The following is an 18435-nucleotide window of genomic DNA, read 5'->3' on the forward strand; positions in this document are numbered from 1 at the left end:
TCCAAAAATTTCAGAACAATGGAAAACATTAGTATTGGTAGTATGGCATAAAACTTTCTGTGATTATAGGAAGCTATAGAGTAAAACTCATTCTTCACAGAGAGCACTCCTTAAAACAGAAATGATGGTAGCTTTCCAGAGAGGCTATTGTAGGCAAAATAGGATCCGTATAATAAATTGATGCCTATATTTTTGTTGTTGCACTTATATTGTGCTAGATTCCCCAAGGAAGAGAAAATGAGAGAAATGTTCCTTGCCTATAACTCCAAGCAGCCTAATTTGACAGGAACCATTGGATGGGAATGAGAAGAATTGCTGTGCCAGAAAAAGTCTTGTTTCAAATTACATTTAACAATATGTTGAAATTGTGTCTTCCCTTGAACAAAGCAGAACTTCATCAAATCTATCTTATTTGCCAGCTTTCCTTAAAACCTTCACTACTGAGAAGAAGATCTTCCACATAAATTAGGCTACTCTACTGTCCAGCTATTTTGTCTTTAGACTCCATGCAGCAACCTGAAGAAAATATTTCTTTAGGTCCTCAACATAAATAGCATCCACATTTTTTCAGTCCAAATTCACTTCTCCTTGATGTAGACTTCCACATGAGAGATCTAAAGCATGTTGACATTTTGCATCTAAATCTCCCTCTTGATAAACAGCTCTCAAGAACCCCAAGGAGAAAGAAACTTTCTGCTCCACAAGGTCCTAGGGTTGAGAAAGACCTATTCTTAGTTAAGTGGGTTATCCTTTGATGGAGTGCTATATTCTGATTGCACTAGATGTTCAGCTTATAACAGAAAAACCTTCTGTGTTCCCTTTTTTTCAAGAAAAGCAGAAGATTCACTTAGGTGCTTCGTAGAGATGCAGTGGAATTCTAGGGGCTTTAGACATGAATTTTTGTAACCAATTCATTACTGCAACTACTGGCAGTATCTCATAGAGAGCACAGGTCCTCAGCCCAGTGTACTTCATAGATCATGCCTTAGAAATAAAAATTAACTTCCATTTAGATAGTCATGTGCAAGAGCTTAAATGGTTTAAGAAGTTCAAATATCCTCCTTACTCTGATTTAATTTAGTTTTTCTGTTCAGCCTGCAAGGATTCTTTTTCAAATTGACAGGAAAAAAAATCTCATGGTTTCTTTCAGCTATGTGAGGAAGATTTGCTACTTAGGAGTACTTCTAGTTCAGGCTATGCTTCACTGAGGTGTGGCTGACGGACATACAAGCTTTCCTTAGCACCTTGTGATGTCATTAAGGAAGGCTGGTAATTCTGTCATCTGCAGTCAGAGAAATGTGCTGAGGAATACAGTTTTTCAGAAGAATTCTAATCTCTTGGTTAAAGCAGCTTCAAAGTATTCATTATTAGGTCAAAAGAGAGGACTGGGCTGATTTTAAAACTATGCTGTGCTTGAGTATTCAGAATGATTAAGAAGGAAATTGCAGAGACTTTAAAGAAGAGTGTAACAGTGACAGGTAGGGTCCCTGTGATTACTAAATTGTAGTCTGTGAGTGTGCCTGTTGTGTGCTACTGTTTGTGCGCTGCTGTTTCATGGAAAGCAATGCCAACTGGAAGGTGAAGTTTATGACTACCTTTCTTGAAACAATTGCCCTGTCTTAAAAACACAATGTTTTAAAAGAATCCCAATTACCACTGTGGAAAGTATAGTAACTTTAAGACAGCATATATTTGCTGGGAGCCTCAAGATGGATCTTGACATTTTGACACATGGACACATTGTAGAAATACTGAGTCTTTGCTTTTTGACAGTTCTGTTTTTGATAGTTCTGCTAAAATTTGTCTTTCTCACATTTAGAAGCTGGTTTATGCTTTTTGTATTAGTTATTTCTCTCTTTCCATATGCTAATTCTCTGGATGTTTTTTAGTTTGTGGTTTTTGGTTTTTTTTGGATGGGTTTTTTTTTGGATTTTTTGGGTTTTTTGTTTTTTTTTTCTGTAAGACACATAGTTCTGTTCTCTTTGAAATGCTACCTTTTTTTCCTTAAATCACAATAGCTTCAGATATAGTTACAACTCATGATAGGGAGTTCTGAAAGCGAACCTTAGGTTCCAATATAAAGTCATTCCATTCCTTTAAAATACTTTAGCAATCTGTTAGTAGAGAGGGGAAAAAAAATCCTTATCTTACTACTCCCTCCTAAAATTCACTTGTATTTTTATCACGTCCTTTCATGTCTATTCACCTCTAGAGAAAGTATGGGGTTTTTTTAACTATTATCTTGCACACATTATTTTACTTTGCAAATCACTGAGTCTTTGAGTGCTAGGGAAGATATGATCAAAATGCAATACTTAAAATCATAAAATCATTAAATATCTTGAGTTGGCATGAATCCATAGAGATCATCAAATCAAAAACCCTGCACTACTACCTAAAACTAAACCATATGATGAAGAGCATTGTCTAGATGCTCCCTGAAAATGATGGCATGATTTTTTGTTTTCTTCTTCACAATAGCACCACTAGGTTTCTTAAATAAACAGTCTTAGTAATCATATTTCATATATGATTTGCGGTCTCCTCAGTAACTTTTGAGTCCTAAGGCCAACTTCAATCATTTGAAGGAATATGAGTCTCAAGAATATAAACAAAAATTAGTGTCATTATATTAGTATCCTTGCAGGAGTGTGACTTCATCCTAGACTGACATCAGAGAATCCACATGGGAAGGTGCTGTTATGAATGCTTCAGTGTTTATGTGTATGTCTGGTTAATGAAGTTTTGTAATGTGACTATCTTTAGACATTCTGATACAAATATTTTGGCTAAGTTTGTCTGTGCAAGGATTCCCTTGGGACATAACAATAACAGGGCACATTCCTGAACATAGAGTTGGTGAAATTTCTCATAAATTCTACTCTAAAGGATTAATTTCTATTGGATTTTATCTGCTGCTCAGGCTTAGTTTACTCAGTTCTGTCTGTTACTCAGAAGTTTTTTGGTTTCCTCCCATTAAACAAGAGTAGCTTTGTGTAGTCTCAGATTTGGCCCTGCTGATGGTCATCCTGCATTACAAATTATCAATAAATGCTTCAAGCAACTGATCTTTCAATTAGGTCTTCAGATTCCTTGCAATCAGCATGTGGTACTATAGCTAGCTTTCAGTTTGTCATTCTTCAGTTTACTTATAAGAGTGACAAATTTTAATGAGATAAACAATTGCATTATGCTGTCATGGTGGAAGTTCCATTATGTTTTGATGTGGTTTAGACAGGTCCCAAATATTTTACTTGTAATAAGTCATCTTAATCGAAAAGAGGAGGCAGTTCTACAGCATCCTGAATTTTAATGGGAAAGGTTTGATTTTTAGAGAGTTTCTATTTACTTTAATTGATTTTTTCTTTAGTATATTTTTTGTATACTTCCAGCATCTAATCTACATGGAGAATTAATTATTTGTCTTTAGAGATTCAGATATTTCCCTTTCAGCATCCATCTTTCTGCCTCTTGGAATTCTAAGACTTTTCATTTACAAGCTGACAAGGATAAAATAATTTTATGTGCTTTTCAAAGGACACCTCTAGAAGAGAGTTTTAATATTCTGAATGAAAGTTCTTATCTCTTCATGCCAATTTTTGTATCTCATCTATTAGGTAGACTGATACCACTTCCTTGTTCTTTCCATTTGGAGTTATGTATACCTCCAGGCTTTGTCAGGCTGAGTCTTTTTTTAATTCTTTCAATTTTAATTTAGTATCCTTCCCTGATTGTCTTCTTAGCATTTAACATTTTTTACTTTGCATGTTTCAACACTACTGAAGTGTCTCTTTCTACCAGTTCAAGCTCAAACATACCGAACTGAAAATCATTTTTTCTGTGCCTTAGGCAAAGAATCTATAGGGAATATTTTTAATCAGCTTGTGTATATTTTAACTGTGTCAAGAACAGTTAGTTCTTTGCTGAGCATTGAACTAGATTTTCCTAGAAGTAATCACTCTAAAAAATTGTTTATATTGCATGTATAGAATGCTTTTAGTTTACATTAGGATAATTATGATGCATTTTTAAAATACAAAATAAACGAAGTTTTGTGGACTGTTTAACATGGGAAATCAGTGCTGGAAAGCAGAAGTATAAACTTACAGCATGTGACCCTTCTTTGTGAAAATTTCTGGGCACTGAGGGGCAGTATATTTATAAATGCTAATTTTAAGGAGAAGTGTCTCTTCAGTTTCTCTTGAAAGTCAGCACAGACACAGGATCCCACTGAGGCAGATCACCACATAAGTTTAAATCCAGTTCTGAGCAGCCATCTGGAGATATCTCCTGGAGTGACTTAAGGAAATAAACTTTCTTAAAGGAAAGTGTTCTTAATCAATATGCCTGTAACTCTATAGGATCAGGGAATAATGATGTGTGCATGGAGTGAAGCTAAAGTCAGACAGTTTTCAAGAGAAAAAATTAATATTTTAAGTACAGTAGGAACATATAAATAGGCAAGTACCCCAGAGAGCAGGTCTTGCCTTTTTTACAGTTTATTTTAGATAAGAGGATATTATGCTTGGTATGCTAATTCTTTGTCACAATTCTTGTCATAATTTGTATGCTTGTAGTAAATTACCAGATTGTTCCTGAGTTTGTAGACTGCAAATCTGAAATTTGCATCTTTGTATAGGACTGTATTGGATTGTTCCAATCAGCCTCAGGTCTTGAAGTGTGGGCATATGTACTGACACTTATTGTTTTGACCTGTTATGCAGTTAGCATAGAGAAAAGTATTTATGGAATATGGAAAAATAATCATTTCCTAAAATATAGAGCTTCATTTTTCAGCATTTTATAGTATATTTGGTTTATGCTTGCTTCTCCTGGAATGTCTCTTCATCAAAAGATAGAATCTGAAAGGATACTTAATAAAACCTAGGAAGGAGACAAGCATGTGTGTCAGTCATGATGATTGTATAAAATATTCTTGGTAAAATCCCTTTTAATTTCCAAGTCATTTAATATATATGATTGTTGCATAAGCTTTCACTCTGTGGAACTAAAAATATTTTAATATTCTAGTTTTGTAAAATTATACTCCGTGTGAAGTAAGGAAAGAATTTATGGTAGGTATGAAAATACAGACAAAATTTAGGTCATTTTAGGTCAGCATATATAATTGCCAATAAAATGGAGGGAAAGCATTTAAAACTAACTTCCTTTCTATAGCTGGCCTGAATAATTCTACATTTGTTCATGCGTAGTGTGGATCCCATGATGGTAGATAATTTGTAATGACTTCACAAACACATTACTAAATTAAAAGTTTGCAAATGCTCACTTGGGGATGGCCAGCTTTCCCCAGTCAGGGCCTATCAAGTAATTTTCTCTGGCACTTCCTATACCACATTTGTTTTCTTTTCATATTTTCTGCCACTGTAGAAACTCTTCTTTTTACATCTGTGCTAACTCTTATTGCAATAAGTATGTCTCCATTACTCTGCTAAATTTAACTCTATGGAGATTGCAGTTAGCTCATTCTCAAGGCTTTTCATATTGGGACTAGCAGATGTAAAAGAACTAATGTTAGTTATAAAGCTACTATTTGCAGGATTTATTCAATTAAAAGGTTATTAAAATAGTTGTTTCAGTTTTTAAACCCACTTCAAAACCTGAGGGAATATGGTAAAATATGTATGTAGTAATTTACAGGGTTCAGTGGAATTTTCTAATAGGCTGGACAGTCTTCGTAAGTGTATTATCGCTATTGGCACACTGCAATATAATAGAGCTGGTGGTAATGTCCTTGTCACTTCATTACATTTAGGATTTGACAATGAAATTTATGTGAGAAGATGGCTTCAATACTCACATTTGATACACTTATTAAAATAGATTTGGATCTACTCTGAGAAACCATGTTGCTAGATCTCTTTTGTTTTACTAAAAAATAAAAAAGTATGATAAGTAAAATTGTGTGTCATTAATGAAAGTTGCAGATGGTAACTGCAGATGAGTAAACTGCATTTAGCTTGAGTGCACTCAGCCCAAGAGAGACCAGGATCTCTTAGAGTGGGTCCAGAAGGCAATAACAAAAATGATCAGAGGGTTGGAACGTCTCTTCTGTGAAGAAAGACTGGAAGCGTTGCCTGGAGAAGAAGGCTTCAGGAAGATCTTAATGCAGCTATTCAGTATATAAAAGAGGGCTTATAAAAAAGTCAGCAAGGACTTTACCAGGGTCTGTAGGACAAAGGGGCAAAAGGTTTTATACTGAAAGTTTCAAAGGGGTATCAAGATAGAGTTTTAAAGTTTTTTGTGTCAATCTAGACTCATGTTTTCCTCTTTTTCTGCATCTATCCGTGTCTTTTAAGAATACTGCTACAGTCCAGGAGACATTCACTCAGTTGTAATTTCCATGGAATGATTTCCATTTTGTTTTTCTCTAAAGCTCTTTGATGCACAAAACTGTTACAGTTGAGGGGAAAAAATAGAAAATTTTTTTTATGTTTCATTTAACTTTAGAAGAGAATGAAATACATTAAGGAAGAGTAAATGACAAAAAATATAAAGTGTTTTCTTACAAAGAATCTCTTCCTGTCATCATACACTGAACTTAATAACTTGAACTTGATACACTGAACTTAATAACAGCATTGCTTAGTTACATTATACAGCCTTCCAGCTAATACCATCTGATTCATCGCCTTTTCTTTTATGACCTTGAAAGAGGGTGATTTGTCCTTCACAATTTCCATAACAGCCAAACACTGTACTATGTTCTTCCAAAGGCACTTGGAGCAGTAAGACAGTCACTATATCTCCTCTTAAAGTAAGGAGTGGAGTAGTAATGCCAGAAATAGTTATTAACACCCACATATCTTCTATCAGTCTGTATGCAAATATTTTGGAAGGGGGGAGCTCAAAACTGGTATCTGGTACCCACTGGTACCCACAGCTATCAGGCTAAGCCACTTTAGTACTGCAGAGAATGAATATTCAAATTTGCCTTTATTCCATATGCTGTGTATATATGCTGAGTCATTAAAACTGAAGATCGTGGACAAAGACTCTCTAACTAGTCAAAGTTAGAAAGTGATATGTTTATTACACCAGCGGGCAGCACGGGATGGGGTTCGTTCCTGAAATGCATGACCGTACCACACAAGGATTTTTACCTTCTATTTATTTCCCAAAATAATACATAAGCATCATCCCAGCACCTCCCATACCCTCTTTGTATTAAAATAAGTTTATTAGTACTTCATGTGTGTGCAGTTCTTCTCTTGAATTGGGTTAGTGGTCTCAAACTGGATCAGTGGTCCCAGGGATGAAGTCAGGAAGGTTTTCATCAGGTCTCTATGACCCTCTGGCACGATCCAAGGCCTCCTGCTTCATGGTGGATTAACAAAGAGTCCAAGTGCTGGGCATTGTTCTACTGGTTTCAATATGCTCCTATAATGGTTCACTTGCTCCACTTCTTTCTACAAATGTGCTCATAATACAACATTTAGCTTAAGTATCTAATAATCATTAACCTGTCGTTGGTATATCTAACTTCAATATGAATTGGCTTTAACCCTCAGCTAAAATCTTGACCCTTTAAAATCATGATTCAATGCAAGATGGTGTAAGTAAACTTGCAGAACTGTGTGTCTGCATGTCATACATGCACATCTTCACATATGTATGGATAGATGCATATATCTGTACTGTATGATAGCTAACATATAGACTTTTATGATTTTGTTCCAAGCTAATAAGCAACTGTAATGGAATTGAATAGAGACATAATTTCATCTTTAGAGGATGTAGCAGAAGATGCAATTCTTTCTTCAAATCTCTTGCATGTGCACACACATCTATAGTAAATGATAATTTCTAGAGTGATTCAAAGCTTTCTAATCCAATTTTCTACTGAGATTAATAGCATTTTGGCAGAAAGTACTATAAATGTTAAATATGCTGCACATGATATAACACTGAAAATAAGGTGCAGTGGTAACAGTGGTAAATCCTATTTTGTCCTCTCTCAAGACCTCTTTAGGAGCAGAATGAAGTTCTAGGTTTGTGAAGAGTGATAAATAAGGAATGCATTTCATCATTCTTTTTTGTCTTCAGGGAGTTTTAGATATGCTTTGAGTATTTTCCTCCAATAGTCATTTTATACAGTAGTAACTAAGAAAGGTCTGTAACTGTCACGTGGTTAGCCTGGATTATTGAATTATGTACCAGGGATAGCTGGTATAAATGCGTGTAGCTCCCCTGAAACACATAATGCCATGTTGATTAATATGGAGTGAAAATTTGATCTCCTTTGCCTACCTGATAAAGACAATTCAGAGTATTCCTCCAACAAAGGAAGCTGTTGGACCAGGGCTTTCCAAATGAAAGTGACTGATAGTCCAAGAAGAAAGAAATAGAAAAGGCAAATATGAAGGGAAAAAACCCACAAATCTTTCCATGTAGGCTCCTTTCCTGAGGGTTACTGATATTCCTTCTGTCTCATTGAATATCTGTAAGGGAAGGTGACCATTTCCCTCTATGGCACTGCCTGGCCCCAGAGACGAAGTTCTTGACAGCAGAGCTAAAAGACTCATCTGTGTTCCTTCTTCAGCCCTCATAGTTCACCATCTTGCCCCAGAGTTTATTCTACTTCAGTGAAAACTGAGCCATCAGAAATTTGCATTTAGTGGTTTCCCTCTAGCCACGACTTCTCTTCAATATGTGAAGAAAATATTGAGCTAGCAAAATTTTTTTCAGGGAGTTAGGGCAATTTTTTTGCCCCCGCAGAGGCATGCTGGGGTCTTGAGCTCCAGAACTGTTTTCCATGCTGCCAGTGCATACATTTCATTCCACTCTTCTGCTACATGTAGGGCTGCTCCTCTACTAATTTGCAGCTATGCCAAATCAATGTCCAGAGATCTCACCATAGATGAAGTCTGACATCTAGCGAGGATGTCAAAGCCTTCCCTGAAACCCTAAAGCTGTCTATAAGCCCAGGCCTAATAAGTCTCCTCCCTTTTCCCCCAACATTTAAATGGTGAACCTGAACATGTATGGGCTTTGGTTTTCTATTTTCTTTTTTGTTTCCTTAAAGACTAACTTTGCAATCACTAAGCACTTTATGTAGTGATCAAACTTCCGTTCACATTTACATAGGCTAAGCAAAACAAAATATTACGATTTCTAAAGTCCATAGCATTACAAGGGATTGCAGGTCTAATAGGGTCTGAGTTGGGGGAAAAGGGAAACACTACTTGTGCATCTCTTTGTAGGCCATATTAACCCTTTCTCTTATTCTGAAAAGCATGACCAAATCCACATTGGCTGGATATGGTAAAGAAACTTCTTGAACCTGAGATGATGCAGTTTTTATTAAGAATGGCAAAAAAAAAGTCTTTCTAATTTATGGATAATAAAGTCACACCTGCTCATAGATTGTGATTCCAGGAGGTTAGGAAAATGGAAGTCTGAAAAGAAGACCTGCAGATCAGGTTGCTTTCAGACTTGCAGACAAAGAAATGGATTAATATAATAAGCATAAAATATATTGCAATTGCGGGGTCAGATTGGCCTTGGCACAATTCCACTGCAGTCAATGGAGTTACAAAAGAGAGTTTAATGTTTATGCTTTTAAAATCTTGTGTTTTAAAGTTGTAGTCTATCTAACCTTCCTTTTTGGCTTAATTTATAGTACCACATACCATGATGACACATGACTATGTATAAATACATAGATTGTTGCAATGACAGAAGGAAGACTAGGGACTCATTACAGCATTAGCGTCTGCCATATCCAAAATAATTAAGAGCTTTAAAGAAACTCTTCTATCACACGGAGTTACAAGCAACAAAAATTGATCCCGATTTTGAATCTATTCACATAACAATTACTTACTTGGATAGCCTATTAATAAAAATAAAGTTCCAGCAGTGATAATAAGGATTGTTGCAAGCTGACATGTGTGAAAGATCCTTCTTTAAAAAATTTTGCACTTATTCACTATATTGTCTTTGTTCTGGAGAACATCTGACTGTCATGGGTTTTGCTGGGAGAAGTCTTCTTAATTATTTCTTTGAGACAACATATATTTAAGAAGTCTTCTTAATTATTTCTTTGAGATGTATATATTTATGTATAAGCTTTTTCTGCAAACTGTAAAATCTTTTCCCTTTTTATTAAAAAATAATCTTATCCTGGGTATATTAAAGGTTTGTCTCATATGGTACAAGAATGTGTAGTTAATGTTCTAAATTTTCCGTTTTTCAGTCTGAATTGACAGACTTCACTCTTTAGGCAAAATGCATTAAATAAAAAACTACAATAACAACAAAACCTCAGAGTTGTTTTAAACAAAGCGCCCCCCCACCCCCAGTCTTATATAACAGATAGATAGAACAAACTGTTTTATAACTTCAAAGTCTTATGCTTTCTGAGTTGGGCTTCCACTACACACTGACTGACCCTGTGACTGACAGTTGTGCCAGAGAGATTTCTGCTGATCCACTTGGAAATGTCTTAGTAACGCACCACAGGTGGGAAAGCTGCCTGCGTAATGCAGCGCTGGCAATTTGTAATGCTTTTTATCATGTCCATAAAGCCAAATTATCTGTTGTTTCTAAACAGACATTGCTTGTGTCAGTTGTGACTGGAATTCGTAACTATCACAGATGAATTCATCAGCATCATAAATGTAAAAAATATTGACAAGAGAAGGATTTTTTGGAAGTTGCTGAGGAAATGTAGCAAAGACAGAGGAGGGTTTTTTAAATTTATTTGTGTATCAGACCTTAAAAAGATTACTTTTTCAAAGCTGCACTGTGGCTTGCTCCTGGAAGTCTACCTCATATGTTAAGGAAAAAAAAAACAAAACCAATTTTTCTACAGATTATTGTATATTAATTGATAAATCAGGACAGTGAGGATAATATCTGCTAAGGAATAAACAGGCTAGTGATTTCAAAACCAGCAGGTGATTTAGCCATATGTCTTCCATCAGTATAAATATCTCTCCAGAAAATACTGCTGCACTTATTTTCTTCTTCTTTTATTTTTCTCCTGTACAAAGAAGAAATTGACTCTGAAAAGTGGTAATGGAGTAAACTCTGTTTTTTGGGGGTTTTTTTTCAAATTTTATTTCTTTAATTGTCTACCAGGCTGTTATCAAGTAATTTGAAATGAGCCATTTGTGACATAGACACTAATAGGAGAGATTGATTGAGTAACATTTATGTGTTGTTCACCCCAGATTAATGAAATGGCTTTTCTGAATAGCTTTCCTAAGGGTCAAATAGCCATTGCCTGCTACAAATCATGCACACCATATTGGAAGATGAAAAAGGTCTTATAGAAGATTTTGAATTATGGCCCAAAAGTGAATTTATTTTGGAAAGCAGGCTTCAGCTTTAACTACTGAGTATACTCTAGTGCTTCAAGATCTGCCCAAAATTGAGGGGGGATGGGGGAAGCCTTTTTTTGAGAGTATAATCTAGTAAAAATCTTTGTGGTCTCCATTAAAATTTGTAGTGATTAGTGTCCAAAAACCTTGAATTAAAAGGACTGTTCTGTATCAATGAAGATTTTGAGATCTGCATATTACTTTGTGCACATCAATATTTTAACTCATATAATGGCATTTAGCAAAGGATTTCAAAAACGTCTGAGTAAAATTGGTGCAGCATTTTTGGCTATAGGCTGCAGGAATACTGTTAGGGTCATGGTGATAATCTTTCTAAAAGAATTATCCTTGTATTCATTAAATTATATATTAGCAAGGATAATTAGTGGTATAGTTAAAATCCCAATGTACAGAAGAGCAAATGTCAAGTAGTCACAACTGGAAAAGCATTTTCTACTACTTATGCATAGCCAAAAAGACAGGTATTCTGTTTGATTTGAGATCTGAACTTGCTGTTTAATTTATAAAAATAAGTAGACAAGCCAACATTCCCAAACTGTACCTTCTTCCATGCATGAATAGAGGTAGCTCTTATTTATAGTACTTGTTCAGTACTGAGTACCATTTACAAAGTAGGAGAGGTGTGGGAATGCCTGCAGCAGGAAGTGTGTGTAACAACAAGCCCCAAATGCTGTACACGGTAACATGCCAGAGAGAAAAAGATCACATAATCATAATCATAATCATTGCTTCTGAGCTGGAATATGGGTAATGATGTGGTCAACTCAGGAAGGCTTTAATTCTTGTAGGCAGGAGACTGAATGTAAATGTATGTCTGCATGAAGAGGTGAAAGAGTATGATTCTATAATTAGGTATTTTTTCCCAGAAATTTTAAATTCCATCATCACTGCCCTCTCTTGTTTTTCCCCCTTCCTGTGTTGCTGAATTCTATATTGCACACTAATGCTATAGTGGTCAGAGCATGCTGGAAAAAGAATCAGACTTTTGTGGATCCACTCTCATCATATTCACAACAGTTAATTTTTCATGGTGCTTACTGGAATAATCCCAGCTTTGTAAATTGGATTAATTTAATCAGGTTCTTTACTTTTCTGTGCCAAACTCTAAATGGGTAGAAGTTGCCATAGTCTAATTTTAAAAGATACCATCATCTTTTCATGTCTCCTCATAGTTTATTAGTTAAAGGTACTGCTCTTTTAAAGGCATTTAGTTATGTGCTCTCTGTTTAGAAATTTACTTTCTGCTCAGATGGATGTAGCAAATATCACATGCCATAATTTTGGGGTTTTTTTGTTTTGTTTTGTTTTTTTTTTCCTAATGGGACAGTTTTTACCAGAGTTCTTTGGCTGTAGAAATTAAACTTCATGCAAATAGGAGATAAATTTGATTGTAATGCTGACTGCCTAGCTTCTCATCTGCAAGTCTGTCATACTGATTATGCTGTATGGCAAACTGTGGTTTATGAATAGGTAATGCAAAAATGTGTGTATCTTTACAGATAAATAAATAATCTTTCCTGGTGAGTTTGAACTGAATTTGAAACAAAAGCTTCTCAGAATGCAAACATTTCCCAATATTCAGCAGTGTCTTGGCCTCAGTCCTTTGGTTTGAGTTTATACAGATATGAAGTCTCCTTGCAAATCTTGAATTCATATTAACCTAGCATGAGGGCAAGGCAATAACACTTGTTCAGAACCATATCTTTAAGCAGTGTTAACTCATGTGTGCTGAATAATGATGCCCAGTGTGCCAGTGTGCCAATATAAGTGTCTATTTATAAATAAATAAACAAATGTGTCTGTCAGCTGTTGTGTACAGGGAACCCAAACTTCACAAACTATAAATTACCTCATTTGATCACAAAAAGATTCCCTAAATTATTGCATAGTATTGGAGAAGATTTTTACCCTGTTAATATTGGAATATTTATATAAATAGTAAAACTTTTCCCATTCTGTTTTTATGAAGGAAAATCATTGCAGAAGAATAAAAATCCTAGGGGACTGTTACTACTGTGTATCAGGATTGACTCAACCCAAGACAGATCATGCCCATTGCTGTGTTGAAATGGGACTGGATATGATTGACACCATCACGTAAGTACCATGCATGGTGAACCCAGACAGGAGTGCTGCAACACCTCCTATGTGGTGTTCAGGAAGTGTACTCTTAGAAAAACATCAATGTCTGTTAGCACTACTCACTTGACAAGTCACTCTCTTGCATTCAGGCCACAGGACCCTGATTGCAGGAACAGTCACTCTAGACATTGATTTTCCACTCCATTTAATCACTGTAAGTAAGTGTGCAAATTGAGTATGTAGAGGCACATACATGTACTGAATAGGTGGCAGAAAGATAATGGGAAATAAGAAAATATACCCTATTACCTATTGCCACAATGAAAGGAGTCAAATGTCTTGCTTTGCAGTGATAAACACTGCTTATTTTGCACACCAGTATGCAAACTCAAAACCAGTCCTCATGTATGCCTATTGTATATGTTTGCAGTCTCAGAATCATAGCCTGTTGATTATTCCATTTTAATGTCATGTTTAAACCTTTAATTTATTATGCTTTTCAGAAATGTAGCATGACATTTACTTTGCTGCTCAGAGTTTTATTTATGTTTGAGAGGTCTACACTGATCATTATCGTGCCAAGGCAAAAAATATGGAGGTGAGAGAACTGTGAATGAGCTTTTAGCTGAAGCTGGAGATCTATTTCATTACATAGGAGGGAAAAGATAAAGATGGAAAATTTCTTCACTACTGTATTGCCCACTTCTCCTTTTCATTTGCTAAACATACTACTAAATCTCTCAGAGCATCAAAAGTTGGGTAAATGAATTAATTTTCTCCCTTATTCAATGCAAGTTCATCACATTTGTAAGCACTGTAAAATTGATAAAATACTTTTTAATCTCTTAATCTATATATATCTGTAATTTATGATAATATATGATAATATATGATAATATAAAAGCCTAAAAGAATATGTGTATTCTTTCAGCAATATATGGATTCTCCATTTATAAGGAAGCGATGACCTTTGGAAACATAATTAGATGTACAGGTCTTGTATACATTTTTCAAAAGCTTTTTGGTTTGTTTGGGTTTTTTTAAAATCCCTGGAAAACAATAGATGATACTCTCACCCTTTTTTAAACCTAGCATTAATATTTAATTCATTAGTTATCCTGTATTTCATGTATACAAATTAGGTATTAGTACAGATATTGGAACTTTCCTCTTTTGAATGGTTCAGTTTTACTATTGGAAATGAACATGTTCCCTTTTTAGGGTATACTTTATTGTCTACTGACATGATAATGTAAACTTGGAAAAGGAGTTGAATTAGAAAAGAATGAACTGGGGCTGTTCAGCCTGCAGAAGAGAAGGCTCAGAGGGATTCTTACAAATGCAGATGAAGACCTAGAGAGAGGGAGTAAAGAGAACAAAGCCAAACTTTTCTCAGTGACATCCAGCACCAGCAGAAGAGGAAATGGGCACAAACTGAAATGTAAGAAATTCAATTTCAATAGAAGAAAAGCTTTTTTTTACTGTGCAGGTAGTCAGATCCTCGAGAGGTTCCACTGAAAAGTTGTGGCATTTGTGCCCTTGGAGAGATTTAAACCCAGCTAGGCACAGTTCTGGACAAACTTCTGTAGCTGGCTGTTCTCTGAAGCAAGTATGCTGGTCTGGATGATTTCCAGAAGCCCCTTGAAGCATCAGCAACTTTGCAATTTTATGTGGATGAGCTGTAGTATATTATCTAGGCATGTTTAGTCACAGGTTCTAGTAGAAGATAACTGGCCATTTCCGGATTTAATTTTTTAAAGAATTCATACATTTTAGGTCTTTTATGTAGTTAGTGGTCAGAGCATGATGAGAGAGCAAGAGGGTAAGAAGCAAGGTTTTAAGACAATCCCAGATCTACTTAAGGTTGTTTGATAGCTAGGGATATATTCTGCATTCTTTGTGCATAAGCACAATTAGTCTGTCTCCTTCACAGAAACCAAAGTCAGAAGAAAAGTTCCCCAGACTAATTTGTTTTAAAATGTATTTAGTAAGTGAAAAGGAGAAATCAGTGAAGTTGGAATGAAGTTGGAATGAATCATTTTATATTGTATTGGTATGATTAATAAACTTTGTTTATCAGTTCCATGAGATACGAAGTCATATTTTTTAAACTCCCCCCTTTCATCCACAGGTGGATGCCAGTGGGTAGTCTTTTTAAAGTCTATTCACTTTACTGTAAAATTCAGGTCTTGGCACTGTAAATCTATGCTTGGAATTTGTCATCCCTAGTGATAAGTTTGTATGTTACCCGGGATGAATAAATAAATAAATAAATAAAAACACTTGAACTGTGATTCATGGGATGGATCTGTCAAAAGTGTCCATCCCAGAGATATGTACTAACAAGAGCTGTTTTTTTTTTTTTTCCTGGAAAATCAAGGAATAGAAACTTCCATGGCTGATTGTTGATTCTGTGATTGGAGTTGAATGTGTTCACATAAACTGATACCCTCCATTCTCTTCATGTTCTACATTACTGTTTTTTAAGTATCCTTCAATATGGTGCTGAATGTATCATCTGAGAACATAATTTTCAAAGTATCATAAAATAATTATGATAATTGTAATTTAATAATAATTATTAAAATTTTCACAATTTCATCCACCTTCCTCAAAGTGTTTTCTTCAAGGGAACAGAACAAAAGCAATTATGTCTTTTTATTCTTAAAATCTGACAAAACAGAGTGTTATATTCTGGTTCTATTCCAAAAGAACTTCTGCAGCCATTGTGTCAGTGCCTCAATACAGGCCAGGTGTTTGTTCTACTTTAGAGTCCCTTAAAGTGCTATAGCAATGAGCGAAGCGTTCAATACCACCAATGTTTCTCCTACCATATGAGTTTTGACTCTCGTGCTTTTGTTAGTAATATAATTAAAGTGATCATATTCATTGGTGCCTCTAATATATGTATTTTTCATATATTTTTCTAATGTGGCTGATGTTTTCACCTTGGTTATGAACATTGTGTTAAGTACTCTCTTAACGTTACTTAAATTGATTGCCACATTTGAAAGTTTCATTCTCATGTACTATGTTTTGCCTTCTAACTACATATATTTATTTTCTGACTGCCATATAGAAAAGTTATGTCCAGCTAGCAGAGCTCTTCCCTCCCTCTCTCCTCCAAAAGCTCTCTAGAGTTCTGTTTTAAGTAGGAGTCATGGGGGAAATGTTATACATTCTTACTAGTTTTGTCTTTCCCTAGACAGCACTTCATCAGTAGATACAAACCATATTAAACAATTCTTTGGCTCAGTACAGCAACTTCTCTTAGGAGATGAATTGTGGTGAACTGACACACTTATTTACCTGCATTCAATAATGTTGCAGAGCAAGAGATAATCTGTAATGCGTCCAACTGGAAATAAAGAGAGATTCTGAGTGAGCAGTATATAAATACTATATTTTGGACTGGGTCAAAATACCCAGGTTAACATTCATAAACTTTTCAAAACTTTAATGGAATCCATAATCATTTCTGTCTGCACACAGACAGTACATTTTCATGATGCTTCTTCTGTTAGCACATTACTAGGATGTCATTTTACTACTGACTCAGTGGGAATTGAACCACTAGCTGCATCACTGGCTGTGTGTAGTAGCAGGAAGCATGGCACAGTAGGAGCACATCTGTGGATCACAGCAACTGCTGGTGACTATTTTAGTTCAACCTACATGTACTGTGGTGAGGACTTTAGAATAAGTCTCATCTGACCTTCTGACTGAATCTTGCTGCTGCATGTGGGCTTTGAGGAGGTCTGAAGGAAACTGAGGTCCATGAACTTCTTCAGAACTGGGCAACACAGTGGGGTTTATCAGCTATTTTCTGTGCCACATAGGTGATTTTATCCTGAATGGATCACTCCACCTAATCTGAATGACTCCACCAGTCATCACGTAAAACCTCACAGATAGAAGCTGGGTTTATTTGCACCTGGGGAGGTTTTTGCACTGGAAAGGTTGATGCTCGAACTATCTCCTTTCAATGGGTTTCATCTTTGGCTGGCCAAAAGCACCAGGAAAGGGAGAAGAACTACAGCAGACCATTTGCATAAGTTCAGTGGAAATATTAAGTTTTCCTGTGTGATTTTTGCCTGAAGAAATAGACAGAAGCATTAATTTCCCTAATGTCAACACTCTTGACACTTTTTCCCTGGTCATCCAAAAGTGAATTGATGTAAAGTTTTTAGAGACCAGCAGCTGCATTTTTAAGAAGCTGTCTACCAATGGTAAGAGCTTCATGAGCTCATACATCTGCTAGAGCAACCCGGGAGCTCTTCAACAGCCATGTCTCTCTGTTCTAGTGCTCTGCTGCAGCTGAGCAATACTCAGAAAAGTCTATGTAGTTCAACCAAAAATCATATCTATGCCTTTGAGCAGGAAACGTTCATTTCTGCAGATATTTTTAGACCTAAGGAAAAGACCTAAGTAATTATAAGAAGTGGCATGCAGAGTGTTTTTGTTTCCCTCCCTCCTCAGGAGCACAGGTCTGGAACTGTTCTACAGGTAATCTAAATTACTTTCATGGCTTGTAGCAGCACATAAAATACTTGTAGTTAAGGAGGGAACTAAAATGTAAAGGCTTTGTAGGATACTTGAGGTGTCAGGGTAGATGATTTTTTTATTAGTCAGTTCCTTAGACTCTGAACACAATTGGTTTAAAAAGAAAGTGGTTTATTGATTTCCATTTGTTTCTGGGCCTACTTTTATGTTAACATTTGGAAAACTTAAGTATAAGAACCTATGAGACAATAAGTAATAATGAATAATTTATTTGAGAAACTCCCTTTTCCTGTTCCTAGCTTGTTTGTGAAGTGCTGATATTTTCTCAGAAATGTATTTATAATTTAAAATACCTCACTGAACATTTTTGTGGTATTTTATTGTAAAAATGTTGATGTTGTTTAGGAACATGATCATTGTACTAGTCTGAATTTAAATTTGAGGCCTCTTCTTTATATATTACCTAATATTCCTCATTTTT

At 35.5% G+C, this 18435-nt stretch overlaps 1 protein-coding gene across 3 annotated transcripts in view; it reads left to right on the top strand.

Moving 5' to 3' along the window:
• ADCY1 (adenylate cyclase 1) overlaps positions 1-18435 on the top strand; it is a 163732-nt gene that overhangs the window by 86232 nt on the left and 59065 nt on the right. For all 3 annotated transcript variants that reach the window (XR_012053967.1, XM_002192007.7, XM_030265660.4), the window contains exon 5: positions 13339-13466. Coding sequence is in view for 2 of the 3 variants with exons in the window: in XM_002192007.7 (XP_002192043.3) it covers positions 13339-13466 (128 nt within the window). In the remaining variant the exon portion in view is untranslated. The remainder of the gene's footprint in view (positions 1-13338; positions 13467-18435) is intronic.

The sequence above is a fragment of the Taeniopygia guttata genome, chromosome 2 (genome assembly GCF_048771995.1).
Source record: "Taeniopygia guttata chromosome 2, bTaeGut7.mat, whole genome shotgun sequence".
NCBI lineage: Eukaryota > Metazoa > Chordata > Aves > Passeriformes > Estrildidae > Taeniopygia > Taeniopygia guttata.